Raw genomic sequence first — 19,399 nt, 5'->3', positions numbered from 1 at the left:
CGGAGGAGGTGGAGGGAGGAAAGATAGAGAGAGAGAGAGAGAGAGAGAGAGAGAAAAACTGAGCGCCGTTTTCATTTTTGGCGAGTTCCACTGGGAAAGCCTAGTCTGGGTATCAAAAATTAAGTTCTCATGTTTATTTTACAAAGTGCCATTTTTTTTCTTGTTGTGTTTGGTGTTGTTGCTTGTTTTAAGGGGGGGAAAAAAGAGAGGACAGACCTCGGAGAACCTCTGCACGTCCTGCGTGAGCGTCCCCACGCGGCTCCAGTTGTAGTAGTTGAGGAACTTGACCACGGCCGGGTTGACTGCGTTGTCCGAGGGCACTGTGCGGAAGAAGTTGGGGTACTTTTTCTTGTCCGCCAGCACCGGGGTGGTCGCCGCAAAGGACAGCTGAAAATCACAAAAGATACACGCTACACTTTCAGTCCTTCAGATGCATAGTAAATATTTTTAGAGTTGAGGAGACTTCAGCTGGTTCTGTGAGTGTGTTTTAATGCGGCTTTCAAAATTGGACAAATTTTGCAGTACTGGACCGATAAAAGTGATTCCCCCCCATATCGGGCCAGTAAATATCGTGCATCCCAAGATAGAAGTGCTGATTGAGAATGATGCAGTTCATCATTCCTTGCTATTTTGCTTCCTCTTTCTCGCTCTCATTCTCTCTTCGCCATGCACAAATTCCACCAATAGGTCACCAGCGTTCCCTTGAGCCAAAAACAGCTGTAATTAATTTCTGCAATGAGATTAGGCATGGGCGCACGCACATGCGCACGCACACACACACACACACACACACACACACACACACACACACACACACACACACACACACTATGGAACATCCATTTTGCACAAGGACAAAAGCACATCACACACTTTATCCGACTCATTTGCATCGGTTTTATTTGTTTTCACAAACCGGTGGCAACTTCTCGGAATTGAAAGCAAACGGTGGATGTTTTCAAGAAAGTGATGACTCGCTTCGTTAATTGTACAAAATATTTTAATTGGGTATCCAGCAACGTCAGATTCTTTTTATTAAAAATAATCGACAAATTCTACATATTTGAATAAAACATACAAACTATTCAAGTATGACATGTTGTATTGCATGTCTAATTTTATGTCATTAAAACTAGGGATAGAGGAAGAATGATTAATCCATGAATCAACAACTAATTGATTTTTCAATTGATAATTATTTTTGATGATCGAATAATCTTTTAGACACCTTGTTAAAATTGAAATTGTCCAAAACCTTGGAATTTCAGTTTTCTATTGTCAGTTTCCTGTAGTCCTCCATGAAAACTGACAGTTATATATGTTTTTTTTCCTCCTAAGTAAGACATTTGCAAACACTGTTTTTATTTGGGAAAACACTCATCCACATTTTTGCCAATTTTCTGATGGAGCACACAGACCAAACTTTTAGGTGTATCGTAATTAACTTACGTTAGTGCATTTTCGACCCCGCCAATATGAAAGTGTCCTGTTCTTGGATCAAGGAATATATATTTTTTTTTTTAGGTGTTTTATTATCCAATTCATTAATTAGTCAAATTAAAATAATCAACACATGAATCTATTACTTAAAAAATTGCTGACAATAGTTGACCACAGTGTCAGGAAAGTAATATAAATATGAATGTTATACATATACCGTATTTTTTTTAATGACATTTCTGTGTATAGCTAATATTTGATCTGAAATAACAAATCAGTATGTTTTGCTTTCGGTGATCCATGTGCGCTAATTTAAGGAAGCATGTGACTCACCGTGGGGTTAATTACACACCGCGAGGAGCAGAGGAGGCTGTGATTCACGATAGCGATCTACTGCAGCGGCAACGTCGTTACAGGGTCCGCCGCACCGCTTTCCGAAAAAGAGTTCAAGCGCCTCCTGACTGTGATCTTCTCATTATGCGTCTCTCTTGGTGAATCACAGCGACGGCACCTTTTCATCTCGCACTCATCGGCAGACGCGGTTATCACTGCTGGCGCTGTCGAAAATGGACTTTTACTGAAGGAGTCCGCAGAAAGGAAAAAAACAAACAAACAAAAAAAAACACGACGGAACCGAAGACGTTTTTGGTCAGATGTGATGGCTATCATCCCAACACAGGTGCACGCGAGAAATCTAATGCTATGAAAATTTAAAAGCGTGATTACAGTGAGCTTAATGAGCAGTAACGTTACAATACTGCAAATAGAAATGTCAGCAAACAAAAAATAAAGACACAAACATGCCTCAAAAGCAAGTATATTTAGCAAACCTATTTTTGCACATTATAAATAGTAAACATGAGAGCCAACATACGAACTAGCTACGAGCTAACTAAATGCAAATGTCAAGACGACAGTGATCGGGACCACGGAAATTACTCCCCCCTCAAAAATTCTTTTTTTTTTTCTCATTTTCTTTGCTCAAACTTTAAATATGTATGTCTTGTACAGTTCTCATCTTTATCCGTTTGTTCAGCTAAATTTGTCTTTTTTTTACAGTTTGTTCTGTACTGTTGCACTCAATACGACTTAAGTAGATTGCGTCTTCTCATGTAGAAACTGGTTTGTGTTGCTCGATAAATTTTTGCGTCCTCTACAGTTCACTTCTTTCTCGTTTGTTCACTCTTCTGCTAATTTTTTCTTCTTTTACAGTTTACTAGCTTCTTCTTTTCATTTGCTATTGTGCTTGTATGTCTTGTCCACTTTGCGTCTGCTTCTTTCTCCGTTTGTGTTGTGAAAGATGTCGTCTTCTATGATTTGCATCTTTAATGGTTCGGTTCAAAGCCATAACGATGATTTCTTTAAAACCCAAAATGAGCTGCTCAACAGGTGAGGCCTGCAATAGGGTGTGATCCATTAGGACGTGCAGGGAATACGTATGAAAGATGATGGCTCCAATAGCCATAGCCATCATCTTTCTTATGCATTTTCGTCATAAAAGTCCGGGTTGAAATCATCATCTTTCTTATGCATTTTCGTCATAAAAGTCCCAGCGGGTTGAAACGGATCTTTCTTCCATCCTGCCAGGAGCCTCCATGACCTTGTCGTGAAAAAAGGCGGAGGGTCCTCACAAGCGCTTTTAATTACCTTCGGAGTAATGGGGAGGAGGCAGCCGGGCCCGAAGCGAGACATGGGAGGTTCGTACGTGCCGACTATGAAGTCCTCTTCTTACATTAGCTGCCGTGACGACTATTTTTGGCCGTTTCTGTCGGGGCTTTTCAGCGTTAGCTTAAGATTCCGCTGCTCTTTAAATAAAACATCAGAGTTCCTTCACACTGGATTTGATAGATGGTGCTGACAAAAGACTGCAGTGTTTGGCCTTTATGTTCCGAAAGGAAATGGTGACACCTCAATCTAAATGCCTCAAACTAACAATCGATTCATCTTCAGTCAACAGTTCATTTCTATCAGTAAAATACTGCATAAGAGCACCTTTCAGTTGGTTTTAATGGCACTCTAATTGGTTTGAACCCCTTGATGTGGTTCAGTCGCAAATTAGCCAGTTAGTAGTTAGTTAGCTAACAGATAAGTAAATAAACTCTTGGGCCAGAGTACATATACAGTATTTTGCCCATAGAAGCCCCTTTCATGCTGTCTTTCTGCTCAATTGGGACTCTGAGAACTGTGTGAGCATGTAGCTCGGTAACCAAGCTGGTGACTTGTAATTTAGCTAACTAGTAGCTAGTAAGCCAACGTAAATTAGCTATTTGATAGATAGCCAGGTTAGTGTGGTAGTAGTTTGCTAGTCAGTTAGTGTGGTAGTACCTTGTTTCAAAGGGGAGTGTGACCGCAACTAATCAAGCAAATCAAAAGTTTGCAAGTGAGTCATTACTAAGCAAGTTAGAGAAATACTTACTAGTTGCGGTGTGAGGGAACTAGTTAGTCACAGGTTAGTGGGAGAGCAAATTGTCATTCAAAGTACTGGGCTAATGAGCCATTTGTTAGTCAAACAAAGTGAACTACTAGCTAAACAGCCAAGGAGAGTGAAAATTAATCTAGTTTGCCAGGATAATGAGCTAGCAGCTAGTTAGCTAGCTAGTAGCTTGTTAGCTAGTGAGCTGTTTAATTTAGCTCGTTAATTGGTGAATAAATAAAGTCAAAACAGCCCCTTTTATGCTGACTCTCTGCCAAAGCAGCACACCAGAGACATAACGGTATTTATTCCTGCGTCTTTTATAAATAAGTGCCTTCAGATAATTACAGGATGGGCTGGAGATTGCTTTTGACACAAAGGGGTGGAGTGAATCTCTGGTGTTAAACTTGAAACTTTGGTTGTGGCCCCTTATATACATTCCACCTTTGATACTAAATCGTACAGGACAAAAAACCGAGGGAAAGAAATCAGTGAAAACGTTTAGTTAGATGGCTAGAAAATGAGCTAAAGCACCTTCTATTAAACAACTAGGCAGCTTGTACCTGAACAATGAGGCGACGTGATCTGGCGGCATCGATCGGTCGTAGCGGGGGCTCCGTTCCAATCGCATCCGCCGAGGCTAACTGTGCGGTTTGCCTTTGAATAATGAAGTGGCTGTCATGGATAATAAATGAAGCGACACGACAGCCATGTTTAGACCGCCAGGCTTGCTAGTAACTCACTGGAAGAAGACGAACGTTGAGCTGTACTCTAAGAACTATAATCTTTGGGTATGAATATCGATAAGCGCTTAAGTAGAAACAGTGCAGTCGATGTAACAACAAAACATTTTGAACGCGCTCAAGACAATCGGCTCGTCTTCCTCAAGGGGGCAAGAAATCCAAAGTCGTCCAATGCCGACGGAAAAAGTAATTCCTTGTGGCTTATCGATGAAACATGATGGGCCACAACGATCGAACACGAGGCGATGAATTATCAGTGTTGAACCGTGAAATATCAATTATTGCCTGATGATTACAAATCTGAGCAGAATTTAAATCGGGAAATATTTCAGTGCTTAAAAGCATTCAGAATGAGGAAAAACACAATTATAGACTTGAAACAGATAACTTACAAAGCTATTATGACATTGACTTTGACATTTTACAAACACTTTGACCCTCAAAGGCCATCGGACTCGGGGAAACCGAGAGAAATTGATATCATGTATTTAATCACAGTTCTGTCTTCTAACCTAATTCTGAAAGCTTCTCCAAGTGGGCGCTCCCATGGCGCACCAAATGCCGCATACTGAATATTGAATGAAGCCCAGGACCACCATCGTGCTTTCCATCCTTAGACTGCACCGAGGGTCGCCGCGCCCCAGAAAGGCAACAGATAATAGACACTGAGAGGCTGATCGGTAGAGACATGAATACTTCAATTAGTAGGCCTTAGTCCTATCAAGTACCACTTGAACAGCAAGTACCAGAATCTATAATATAATGATGTATTTTTACACATTAGATTCGAGTTTAAAGTAGTCCCCACTGAATTTGAGTGTCAAAAAGGGTTTGCTTTTGGGGGATGGGCCCAGTGGTCATACTTGTTTTTATGGTTTAGCTGGTCAGTTAGTTTGGTGTATAACACACCGTACTACAAGTCCTTGAATGCACTGTGCTAGTGCTAATTTAGCGCAATTGGTTTCAAGTTGGAGTTCACATAACTACTACTTCTAATAATCACTACAACTACCACTGCTACGAGAACAAGAAAAACAACAGCCCCTGTCTGGCTGTTGTTTTTCTTGTGACAACTGCTGATGGCTGCCTGCCCCCCTTGTGCCCCACTTGTCAATCATTTCGCCACCAATGGCAACGTCCATCGAAGCGTACACACTTTTGACTTTTATGACTTCATCATGTGCCTCCTTGCGAAATCTGAACATAAAACCAAGTTTTACACAGTCAATCAAAACCAACACACGGGAACCAGGAAGTGGCCTTCTCCCGGCCCGTGATTAGGAATTCTAGAGTTCGACGCGTGATAAGTTTGACGCGACATAAATTGTCGACACTGCCCCCCCCGCCTCCCTCATCACTTGCGCCGGCCGCCCCCCCCCCCCGCCCTTCAAGGACGATGATGAAATCGTGTCTCCCCTGCCCCCCTCCCATCATCCCCCTTCAACGTCAATTACTTTTAAAGACGTACATTTTAGACAGTTTCCACGTAATCTTTGTGGCACATGGACACATTGCCGAAGAAAACCACCCACGGAGCAATCAATAAGTGTCATTTATAAGAAGCTAATGCTGTTATCTCACGTAAAGCCCATAAAGATTCCGTTGCGTTAGCACTGACTGAAGTAGCATTTCATCACCAAGCCCTCACGTGACGCATATTAAATTGCCAAACAGAAATACCCACTAATTAGGGACAATCGCAAGAGAACAAGAGCAAGTTTAAAAAAATAAAATAAAGCAGAGAAGCAAAATGGCAGCTGGGATAGCCTCCAGCACCCCCCGCAACTCTTGTGCGGATAAAGCGGATCAGAAAATGAATGAATGAATGAATGAATGTCAATTGTGATTAAAATTTAAAAAAATTTTGAAAATTTTCAAGATTCGAATTTAAGGGCGTATCGCTCAGCAACTCCGCATCGATGTTTAAAGTTTAAATGTTACCAACTGCTAATTACGTGTGTTTTTTGCGTCTCATCATTTTTCTACCGAACATTTTACCGAATGCATTTTCGGGAACGTGTCTGTGGCAATATATGTTGATATGGAATTATCGCCCAGCCCTAATTATTGATAGCATCAATTAATCAACTCCGACTCGACTTTCATCACATTATACTCAACTACAAAAACTTTTACGTCATTCTTCAATGCCTACCCAAGTCCGTGCAATATTGAATATTTTAATCATGCCCGCCATGTGACTTCCAAGTTTGGGTGGGAATCCCAGGAGGAGTCAAGAGAGGGTTTAAGTTTATTGTGGGATCGTTGATGACTTATGGTATCCTGTCACCTGGCTCCATCGCTATTCTATTTATAAATGGAGATTTGATAGTGCAACCTGAAATGGCCTGCCTGTGCATGATTAATGAGCAGATGCTGCGCCGGGGAGGCCATCGCCGTCCTCTCCAGCTGTTCTCCTGAGAGAGAAAGCGAGTGAGGGGTCCGTTGCGTGAGCTCAGATTTCCCCTCGCTGTGCACAGAGAAAGAGCTGGAAATTTACCGCAGAGCGAGAATGTCTGAGTGCAGTGTTTGTGGCGTTGTTCGAGTGGATGATGGGACTGACAGCACACTGGCTCATACAATGTAGAATTGTCGAGGAAAATGTTATCCAAAAGGTCCTTAAACGTCACAAACTTACAAATACATACAAATGTACTCGGCCTCTAAAATCGAAAGTCGACAACTTGAAAATCAAACGATGAATTGTATAATTTTATGGGTCAAACTCTGAATTGCAAAAAAAAACTACGGCCTCTAAAATCTAAAGTCGACAACTAGAAAATCAAACAATGAATTGTACAAATTTATGGGTCAAACTCTGAATTGCAAAAAAAAAACTACCTGCGTTAAACACCAAACGTTTTTGAATATCTTAGCTTCGCTTGAATGCCGCAAGTGTGGGTCGTAACCTTAGTATTCCCACAAAACCAGTTTAGCAGTTTAACATTTAAGTCTGGGTGTCATAACTTGGGCTAGCCTTACAGTAGCTTGAATGCTACGGGCATGTAAATATCCGACACATACTTGAGAGCTAAAGCTCCGACACGCAGACCGAAATATTCAAGCTAAACTAAGCTATCAAGAGAAATAAAGTTGCACCATACAGACTGAAGCGTTACGAGTTAAGCTCAGCTACCAAGAGAGGTAAAAGTTACGAAACACGGCGTGCAGTTCCCGCTTTTATTTCCCATGTTCATATCGCAATGGAACACAATAATCTGTGGGCCTTGCAAAGCAGTCAAAATCCAGTGAAACGGCTGGAATTGAGCGGCTTGCTCCAGTGAAAATGGCTAGGATTCAATGAGCTAAACTTGGCTTGCAAGAAAGATCAAATTACAACAGACTTTTTTTTGTGTGTTAAAGCTCAGGTAGGCTCCTGAGAAAACTAAAGTACTGTAGCGTTATCTTTCCTAGTATCCTACCTTAGCTTTCATCTTCAAAACTATAGTCTGTGGATAGTAACTATCATTCTTGGTAGCGGCACTAAGATTTATTTGTTGTCATTTCATTTTATGTCGTAGCCTAGCTTTGTGTTTTAACATTGGTCGTGTTTTGCGTATGTTTTTGTCCACTTTAAAAACCAAGACATTGGCGCGCTGTCCAACTGCGTCTGAAAATGCATTCCAACGCCGCGTGTATGAATTAAAGCCGACTGCTTCTTTTTCCGCGTCTTCCCTGGCTTCCCATGCCATCGCGGCGGATTAGCCGTGCGATGTGATGTTGGTAAAAAGGCGGCCCCGCATCTCCGCGTGCCACCTCGGTGGCCCCGCGGGCAAGTTGCACTTCAGAAAGCAGCAGATTACCTCTGGGCAATGACTCTTGCTTGTCAGAACACCTCTTTGCCATTCTAATTGCTTTGGTTTCTGTTTTGTTTTGTTTTTTGGGCTCTCCCCCGATATCAAGTGGCCCCTCTCTGAGCTTTTTTTTTTTTTTTTTTTAAAGCAAATGCTGGGAAAAAAAGTTAAGATTCGTGACGATGGGGCTTGTTCAGCCGGGGGGTTTTATTGTACTTGCTTATTGACCTGGACAGACCGCAGTTGTTGTATCGTGAAGTAACATTGACAACGTCGATTATTAATTGGGGGGGGGGGGGGGGGGGGGGGGGGGGGGGTCCGCTCAGCAAGACAGAGGTCCTATTGAGGCAGCGTAGTTCTGTCTACACATTCCTTTTCTTCACCATTCAGAGTAAACATCACCTTGAATCGAAATAAATGACGATTTGGACATAATCCACAATGGCTGCTAGTTTCTCCACTCATTGGTGTGCACGCTATAAGAGCTTGACGGCGCCCGAACTTGACTTGTGTGTTAAACACTGCGTACAGTTTACCTTATCAGCCAGTCATATACTACAGAGATGAAAGTGGACTTTCCTGAAAATTCCTGAAAATACAAATGCAAGCATATATATATGATTTTAACTGACATACCAGGTTTGTCAACCTTTCTAATGTAGTCGGATAAAAAAAATTCCGTTCTAGTCCTTGTCCTCAAGCCATGACCACTTGAACGTGTTCCAAACACTCGCATCTATTGCACGCATGTCAGTTTGCCTGTCTACCTGTTGAATATTGCGCTGGGGCCACACCTGGCCGATCACGCATGAATTACTTTACACAAAACGCTATTGAAATACTCGACATTCAATGATTAATCTGCCTTTTGTGTGCACACGTGCACCCTTTGTGTCTTCCGTTCTCGCCGAAATTTCGAAATCTCCGAGATATGGCGAGGCCATGAGAATGCGAGGGGAGGGGTGTTACTGTTACTCGTGTTCGTGCCTCAACATGGCTACGCTCGTGAAAGCAAAACAATGAACTCAAACGCGTGTTCGTTCAATGTTGTCAACTAATATCCGGATTAATTTTAAGCAATTTTCATGAAAATTTGAAAAGCCAGAATTCCGGGAAAATCCAGAGGACTTTCATCACTATATACTAGAACACAGACGCCAAGGACGCTCAATGTGAGACATGACTGTAACACCGTTTGCCATGAGATACTGATTTACGGATAGGAACATTAGCATTTTTATGTAGCATTGTAGCTAACAAGCTTTTACAGGTATTACAAGCACAGTGATCATCGTTGGAGATTTTTGAAGCATATGGATGAGGGCAAAAGCTTTGAGCTTCACGTTGGTAGCATAATGTTAGCAAACCATGACACTGATGCTTTATTATTTATTACCAGAGGCTAACTTTTTTTTTTGTACACTTACATTACAGTAAAGAATGTTAAAATACCAGAAATAATTTACTTCAAACTGGTTATTATTTCAAATTCGCGAAATGTTTTCAAAAACTGATTCCAAGTTAATTAATACACCGATCCCAAACATCACACTCACCCTACAAAGGGTACGGCTAACCCCCACTGTTGTCAATGATGTGTTTAGCTAAGCGGAGGCGCATAATCATTACAATTAGGCTGGATGCTACAGGGTGGCGTCAAGGAAGAAAATGCCACAACAGAGGGCGGGCTGGGGAAAAAAAAAAAAAAAACAATCTGATTACCTGTGCCGAGTAAGATCCTGCTGAAAATGTACGTGTTACGGAGTGATACTTTTTTTTAAAAGAAATACAATACGTTTCTAAAAGTACCCCAGAAAAATCTAAAAATATATAAAATATTCACATTTTTAACAAATTAAATTGAAAAATTATAATAAATGTTATAGATGTAAAATATTAATAAGCCACGTTAGCTTTTCAGTGCATTCAAAGGCCCGACCGTCGAAGTGCGGTTTTCTCAGTGTCTTAACGCCACTGTAAATGTCAAGATTATTACTAGCAAAGTATCATATGCAGCAAATGTGTGCTTTATTACAGCCTGCGTGCGTGCACGCATGTGTGTGTGTGTGTGTGGGTATCTAAGGTTGAAAGAGGAAGAAGAAAGCACCAGCGGTTACTTCCAATTATGTCCTTATTCATATTTAATGCTGTTGGTTGGCACTAAAAGGTCAGTGTGTATTTGTACGCGAATGCGTCCCTCTGCAGGCGGGGCGTCCAAGAGTGGAGGCGGTCTGCGCCGTGTCTTTAAAAATGTGGCGCCCCAGGACCCCCGCTGCCACCTTTTCCTGTTAACCTATCGAGTGGTAAATATCACATATAATACCGTCCGCCCGGGCCCGCATGTGGCCCCCGCCCTTCTCGGAACTGTCTAGAACGAGGGGGATTCAAATGACTACGCGGACCACCAAATAACTTTTAGGCCTCAGTGCCACCCATTAGTATGAGCCCTCGCTTTGTATAGGCGTAAAAAAAAAAAAAAAAAGATGCTGAAGAGAAATATTTTCTGTTATGGTGCTTTCAAATTGACAGTTGAACTAAAAAGTGTTTCCATCTAGTGGTCAGCAGAGGAACTGCACCCAAAATATGCAGCAGACAGAACAAAAGTATGAGTGGGTAACTGTCCCGGGCGTGCTGGAGCCTATCTCAGCTGTCTACGGGCAGTAGGCGGGGGACACCCTGAACTGGTAATACACGTAGATAACCATTTACACTCACACCTAAGGATGATAATAGATAGCTAATAAGAGTGTTCAATTAACCTACCCTGCGTGTTTTTTGAATGTGGCAGGAAACCGGAGTACCCGGAAAAAAACCCACGCAGGCAAGGAGAGAACATGCCAACTCCACAACACAGGAAGGCCGTGGCCCAGAATGGAACCCCATGACCTCTCCACTATGATTAGTCTTGTCATTTTAGAAGGCTTGTGCATCTGCGTGTCAATGTCTTATCTTTCCCTGTAAGTGTTTATCATTTCCCCCTGAGATGCAATTTCCATACAAATTTGAACTCCAAAAGACAATATAAACATGCAAAGCGACCGCAAACATGTGATGAATGCTTCTTATAAGAGAGTTTCACTCAGGCTGCTTCTGCTGATACACCCATCCATTTTGAAAACATTGGTAAGGGGAAAAAAATGAATAAATAAATAATAGAACACGTCTAACACGGAATTTGCATGTCAGACTGCAGGTCGGACATGTTGTGAATTTTCTAACAATAAATGAAATAACAGGTTAAAAAGGTTGAATAAAACAAGGAAAATTTTTAAAAAACTGACCGAGTAAAACATTTTTTAGACTTTAAATAATTTTAAATTTAAAAATAAAATCATACATAACTATACAAACACATACAGTATAAAAATATTTCAGGTGCAAAGAAAGGAGATTAAATATTACAAAATACATTTATAAATGTTTAGAAAAAAGAAATCGAGAAAAATAACCATGTAACAGTCAAATTAAAAGAGCAGAATTAAGCATGGAACACTAGAGATTTTTTTAAACTATTACACGTGAAAAGAAAATGTAAAAAAAGATATAATTTTATATCATTTTAAAATACAATTTAAAAATTACATTAGTATAAAAAATGTTTTAAACAAAAACAAATTCAGATAATTTTTTGAATAGGCATTCGCTTTCTGTCTTAAATGTAATAAGGAAACAAAATAAAACATTTTTTTTAAACTTGAGCAATTAATTTAAGCAAAAAATAGTACACATACAACATGATGATAAATCATGCTTAAGGAAATGATAATTTAATTATACAACTGTTTTGATCAGATTAAAACTCAAATTAAATGTAATTACAAAATGAAAAAAAGTCATCTTACAAATAACATGTTTTTCACCGATTATAAAAATGAAAAATAACAGCACGAAGACCCCCCCCCCCTTTTTTTGGGAGCACACATTCGGCAACTCCTTTTCCAGAGATTGACAAATTGACAGAAGATATGTGCAGCGCCTTTTGACACAACAACCATGATACAAGCCTCGCTCCCCTCAAAAGACATTTTGTAGCATCCCCCTAACCCAACCTCGTCTTCCCCCGGTCTGACATTTGAAAGGAAATCCGCAAACAAGGCGGAGCGTTCGGACCACGTGGAGCGCCGGACTCCATTACGAGCCATTAAGCAGCGCGACGGGCTGTTTGGAAAAGACTGAAGCTGGCACGATCGATTAAGAGCAGTTTAACTGTCTGACGCGGCCGCACGCTAACTCCCCCTCACACACGCGCACACACAGAAGAGAGAGACAGGAAGCAGAAAGGCATCACGACTATAAAGTGCTTTCCAGGACTTGCAAATCACCGTTTCTCATTCCTGGATTTCTTTCAACAAACCAATCGCCTTTTTGGAGGCCCGATCCTGCCCGAAAATGCAACAAGTGTCTTGGGACATATTTGAGGGATGCCGAACACGATGCGAATTGTCAGACATCGCCAATGATCAGAAGGTCAAACTGGTGTGTTGGCAACATGACATTGTTAGTGAGATTCTAACAAGTCTATAATCACGAAAATGGTAGAAGTTGCGGCTAGGCTGTGAAACGTGTCCATGTTCGGAGGGGAAAGAAAAAAAAAAGCCAGCAGCATCTGCATCAGCGGCCTCATCAGCATCGGTGGCAAGCTGCGAGACGGAGCAGAGGGGCTAATCATCTCGCAGCCCTCCAGCACACACAGATCAGCTGGATAAATACGTGCTAAGCAAACAGCGACCAAACAAAGAGGTATACATCTCATTTGTGCAATTAAAATAAAAACGACTTGGCAGCCACGTCTCTCTTTTCCCGCTGTGGAGGGCTGCGCATTCCAACAAATGTTTGCATTGCCATTTGTATTCTCCAGTGCTGCTCTGATGTTGTTTGTGCACTGTTTCTCTTACAAAGCGGACAAACACGGAGCCACCTATTTAAAAAAATAAAAAATAAAAAAACTTCAATGCTCAAGAAAACAACCAAAAGCTGCCTGGTGTCTTGTTGGTAGGAATCAGTGACAAAGGTGTACAACAAGCGCAACACTTTGATTTAACATTACATGAAAAAAAAACATTGGAAATTTACTTTTCATTAATGAGCAAACCCCAAAACCAGTGAGTGCCTCTTGCGGGCAGATTTCATCGGACTCCCATCACAACTGCCCCGATGACCAATAAACCCCGGCTGGAAAAGGCAATGTAACAAATAAAGATGACAGTTTTGCCACTAATCGAGGCTGATATATCACCATGCACAGTACCGGATGCAGTAAAAATCACCGTGAGGAAACAATTTGAATGTATGAAATGAAAGAAATGTTTCTTTTGTTTTGTTTTTCCATGCAATCATTTCTCCGGCGAGGCGACGCGTTGACCGTAATTACGGGCGGAAGAAGATACGCGGCATAAATGTGACATTGGCGTTAAGCCGTCCTCTTGAATTATGCTATCCGCTGGTGGCAGCGGCTTCTCGCCTTATCTTATCGCCAACCAATAACCTTTTGCGGTGCTCGTCGCAAATGTTTTACACCGTAGTAAAGTAGCCAGCTTGAGTACGATGGGGGCGGGGGGGTCACATAGATACTTCCTGGATCCTTGTAAAAATATGACTGGCAGAGTGGTAGTGGAGATAAAGCTATGCAGCCGTTGTTAGCTCAGAATACTAAAATTCTGCGTGAAATCATGCTCTGCTTTTGTTAGCTCAAAATGCTAATGTATGCTACTACAACAAGATGTCTGCCTCAAAATTGACTGTTTTAGTCCCCATGACTTATAAATATGTCTTGGAAAACCACGACGGCCGCCTAACCATGACGTATTTTTACGTATTTTGCTGGGGTTTTTTTTTTTTGCTTCATAGTGTGCTCAAGGCTCTGACGCAGCCACATGTGCACTTCCACATGCAAACATACACCAGCACACACTCACTGAACTCATTGTTTCACTTCTGTTCATAGTTTAATTCATCAGTTCGATGTGCAAATGTTTTTGCAATCAATAATGTGGGGTTATTTATGTTGTTTTCTGGAGGGTGTCTTATTTAGATGTTTGAGCTCTCAAAAAGGAAAAAAACAAAAAAAATTGCTGTGCCAGACTTGAAATTATGCTCGAAATGCATGCTGTTACAAAAAAGGTATTTTTCTCCATTTTTTTCCCTCAGAAACTGGAAATCTGATGAAATGTAGCCAGTTTCTAATACTGATTGCTAAAGAATGGAAAAAGAAACAAACTCACTTATCTCCAGCTGAAAGAGGAGAGTCTCATATTTCTTTTGGTAGGCTGCATGTTTATATTGCAATAGAACACAATAATCACCGGGCCTTGCGAGATCATTTAAAAGCCAGTAAAAACGGCAGGGAAAGAGGGGTTTGCTCCAGTGAAAATGGTTGGGATGCAATGAGTGAATAGGCACACCTATAGCCCGCTTCACGATAAGCATCCATCCATTCATCCATCTCCGTTGGATTATGCGACAAGTGACGCTGTTGTTAACTCAAAATGCCAACAGTAGGTTCCTAATGTTAGCCTTAAAAGCTGAGCATTTATCCCGTTACGACTAAAGCACTTTAATGTCGTGCCGTTATGTTTTGTTTTTTTTTTGCTCATTATGCTAACGTTATGCTAATAAGTAAGTCATTACAACTCGTGTTAGCTTAGCTGGCTAAGCTAATGAGAGCGAGAGAGAGAGAGAGAGCAACAGGGACCATGTTGCTCCTTGGTTGTCCTTAGCTCTGTTCGTATGTCACTCAAGAGCATAGGTGTCAAACTTATTTTGGGAGTGGGCCAATTTGGAGTTACGTCTTCCCTCGGTGGGCCATTATGACAGTGAAACCACAAAATTATTACTTGTACAGAACAAATTAACAGAGGACTTGTTTTGAAATCAGCCAAGTCAATTATAATAGTTTGTTCAATTATTGTTCACGTGAGTGTAAACTGGGTAACAAAATTATTGGAAAATCTCAACGTTATTTATTACACATAACAATTTGACATTTCGGTACAGATTATAGCAAATTGACACACATGATTTGCTTTCGCGGGCCACATAAAATGACCTTGCGGGCCCGATCTGGCCCCGGGGCCTTGAGTTTGACACATGCTCAAGAGAATGTTTGGAAATCATTCAAAACAGGCTGCGATTGGGTGGCAGAATTAGCACATTAGCTTGTACCTGCACCAGGTTCCATCCCTCCAAGGACTCTGCAATGATGGAGGTGACGGAGGGGCAGACGCCGCCAAAGATCATCAGCTGTTTGGGTCCGTAACAGATGGCGTCGAAGAAGGCTCGCAGGCCTATGGCGTTGTCACACTGCGCACAAAAAAAAAAAAAAGACAAACAGGGAAATTAAGTGACCCGTTTTATGTACTTTGTGCCTAATATTCTCTGCGCTGGAAAGAAAAGGAAAAGAAATAAAGATTTTCCAAAGTCTTTTTTTTCCCCCCGACAAACTTTTAGGCTTTCAGGTTGGCTGGTTGATTGAATGATTGTGTGGTTAAAAGGGTTGGATGGATGTTTGTTTAACTGAATGTGGGGAACACATGACACAACAGGACAAGGTTGGAGTAAACACTACCGAATCCCACTGCATATAGCGGCGAAATGAACCCAAACTATTTGTGGCGAAGTTCCCTAGGCCACGAATGAAGAAATTGGAGAAATGAATGAATGGTTGGATGATGGCTAATGGTGAGGCAGTGGTATCAAGGAGACGCGAGGGATTGGGGCTGACAAACACAACAAGACAATGCTCATGACACAGTCAGGCCCAGGTACTGACTACAAACAGAACATGGGACACTCAAACTTCCTCTAAAATACAAACCAAAAAGGTTTGTACAAAGGGGGGAAAAAAACGTGGTTAACACACCAAAACAATCCCAGTTCAATCCAAAAACTACACCTGTGCAGGTACTGACTACAAACACAACCCCCCCCTCAACCGCGATGAGTATTCGCATGTTTTTCGAGAGCCCAAACCACGACAGCACACCACACCACTTTCTGCTCCTCCCCAACTCCCATACATATGTTAGACCCTTTCTCAGTTGCCATCATGTGGAAAGGTTGAATGCTTAGTTTGGTTAGAATGGATCAATGAATGGTTGGATGACTAGTTAGTCGTTTGCACAGCAGCATAGATGGTTGGATGGCTGGTTGGAGGGCTGTATGGATGGATGTGTTGTTGTTGTATGTGTCAAACACATTTTTGTCACGGGCCACTTTGGAGTTACGTCTTCCCTTGGAGGGGCCGTTACGACAGTGAAACCGAATAAATGTTTAATCATCTCATTGTATCTATTACTTGTACACAACAAATGGATGGTCGACCAGTTTTGGAATAAGTCGACTGTTTTTTTTCTTGTTTGTTCATTTAGTGTTCAAGTGAGTGTAAACAGAGTAACACAATGATTGCAAAATGTCCAGATTTTAGCAAGGATCATGGAAGTTGACGCACATGATTTGCCTTCGCGGGCCACATAAAAGGACGTTGTGGGCCGGATCTGGCCCCAAGGCCTTGAGTTTGACACCTGCGTTATATAGGGATTATAATGGATGGATAGATGGTTGACTGGTTGTGTCCAAGCTGGATGTATGAAGGGATAGCTGGTGTGGTTAGAATTGGTGCATGGATGGATGACTGGATAGTTGATTGGTTGGTTGGGTGGGTGGACTGTTTAGTTCAACTGCGACAGTTATTTATAATTATGGGTGCTGTGATGGATGGTTGTTTTGTATAGAATGGATAAAAAAGGCAGATGGTTACCCATTTGGGTGTGTGCTTGGCACTCTGGCTGGCTGGATGGTGGGGCTACATTGATCGATGGATGGTTATAATGTCGGGTTAGATGACTGGAATGTTGCAAAGGTGCATTGATGGATGGTTGAGTTCTGAAGAATAGATGAATGGTTGGCTGGTTTGGCTACATCGCATAGCTGGAGGGATGTTTTAATGGATGGATTAAAAAAATGGATGGTTGCATAGATGGGCAGACAGATGGACAGAGCTTTTTGCAGGAAATACTGCCGCAGCATCCGCTGGCATGTGATGCTGCGTCGCCATGGCAACTGCAAAAATGAGGGGCGGTAGAAGGAAGAAGAAAAAGAAGGGAAGGAGGAAGAGTCCACTGATCGCGACACGAGCTAACTAGTTTTGCTGTGATTCGCGCGCTCGCTAATGATATCAGCAGCCCTCACTCTTCTATTATTGACACTCCATTCTCACAGATTGAGTGCGTGTATATGTGTGTGTGTGTGTGTGTGTGTGCCACGCCAGTGCACCTCATCTGTGGAGTCATTTGACCTTGTTAGCCATGAGTTGGCAAGCTGAATGAGATTTCCCGCCGAACAACAGCACGGCGGCCCCTCTGCCACGCTCCCATTGAGGGAAACAAAAAAAAAAAAAAAAAAAAAGAAGGAAAAGAAATAGGAAATCCAATCAAATGCCCGTGATGGGCTTTATTAAGGAGGGGCAAGTGATGTGCCACGGAGGGCCTCCTGTTGCCTGCGTTTCACTCAGAAGTGTCCAGAAACAGCTTGGAATCAATTCAACCAACAATTTAGTAACACTTCTTATGAAAGTTACTCAAAGTAACCCCATTAGAGGTTGAAAATGACAGCATAAGCATCACGGTTTTCTAATTCTGGGACGAACTTTTTCTTAACCGTTTTGCAACTTTGAAGTGACAGTAAGAAATTGAGTTTTATGAAAGGACCCAGTGTTTCTTAACATCTGGTAGCCATCTCTTTCATACCAAAAATAATGAAAAGCAGCAGTTGTAGAAGAAAATGATTTCATCATAGCATTCTACATTTGTCACCATCTGGTATGCAGGATGTCATCCAAAAAACATCTTTCCCACATGCATGGTACTTCCCAAGTCTCCCGAAACAGATGCCAAATACAATAAGTGGTTTTGTGGTACGACGAGGAAGTCATGAGAGCACTTAACTCTCGGCTGGAGCGTCAAGGAATACTACGACCACTTTATTCCCCCCCCCCATCCCTCAGTCTGAAAATCCAATTCCTGGCATTTGGAGCCCATTTGGTGACGATCGATGGGGTTAACGTCTGCAGTAATCTGCTGGAGCGGCCGCCTGGCCAAGGAGAGGTGTGTGGGAGGTGGCATGGGGCAGGATGAGGGTACAGTGAAACTCCTCTACAATGAAATCTACACGGGCAAAAATACCCCCTAGTGTGAAAACATTTTCATGCATGAAAGCCATTCCCACTTTTCTGCTCCCCCAACAACGAAAAGTCCCCCTGTTCCGGAGAAAAGGGCAGCATGGCATTGGTGAGGGCACATGGGAGGGACTAAGGCAAACTGGGAGCAACAAACGGGAGACTTGGGCAAAGGCACATTGGGAAAGAGTGGGTAGTAGCAAGGAGGTGATGAGGCATGGAGTGAGGTCCAGGAGACGAGAAGGCACCAGGATGGAAGAAGTGAGGGCAACTGGGCAGGAGCATAGAGGTTGCATGGGTGAGAAGTCTGGGGACACACATGGTGAAGAGCTTGAGGGTGAAGACACATGGAGAAGGGGTTCGGGGGCAGTTTATGGGTGAGTAGATGGGTTGAGGGAGCCTGATCGGGGGCCTGGGGCAGATAAGGGGATTGGGGGCATCATTGGCGAGGGGTTATGGGCAAGAGGTGGGGGCCCCTAGCTCGATTTGACATTTCCATCATTTTGCGGGATTAGTGGCCAAACGATCACTTTGTTCCCCAAACACGTTCAATCGGTCATCTTCACTGCGTTTCCGTCGTGCTCACCTTTAGCCGGGGTTGCATCCTTACTGACATTTCCCGCACACGAGGACCTGAGCTCACTCTTATTGCGCCGCCGCTCACAAATAGCGCTCAGGGATGTTGTTGCCGTGGAAACATTTTAAGCAGCCTTGTATCCTCAAAAGGTCATCCAATATCCATTAAACTCCGTAATACAATTACAACCGTGTAAAACTACTTGCCAAAGTGTTAATATGTTTAATTGCATTTCTACTCTGTCTGGATCTTTGCTGTTCT

General features: G+C 42.2%; 1 protein-coding gene across 2 annotated transcripts in view; it reads right to left on the bottom strand.

Moving 5' to 3' along the window:
• Positions 1 to 19,399, bottom strand: part of gabbr2 (gamma-aminobutyric acid (GABA) B receptor, 2) — an 82,308-nt gene that overhangs the window by 39,739 nt on the left and 23,170 nt on the right. For both annotated transcript variants that reach the window (XM_019895955.1, XM_019895956.1), the window contains exons 2-3: positions 15,552 to 15,689; positions 217 to 387 (exon numbers count right to left, since the gene is read on the bottom strand). In XM_019895955.1, the coding sequence (XP_019751514.1) occupies positions 217 to 387; positions 15,552 to 15,689 (309 nt within the window). The remainder of the gene's footprint in view (positions 1 to 216; positions 388 to 15,551; positions 15,690 to 19,399) is intronic.

The sequence above is a fragment of the Hippocampus comes genome, unplaced genomic scaffold (genome assembly GCF_001891065.2).
Source record: "Hippocampus comes isolate QL1 unplaced genomic scaffold, H_comes_QL1_v1.1 scaffold16, whole genome shotgun sequence".
In the NCBI taxonomy this organism is placed as follows: domain Eukaryota; kingdom Metazoa; phylum Chordata; class Actinopteri; order Syngnathiformes; family Syngnathidae; genus Hippocampus; species Hippocampus comes.
This window is presented reverse-complemented; position numbering and strand designations above follow the sequence as displayed.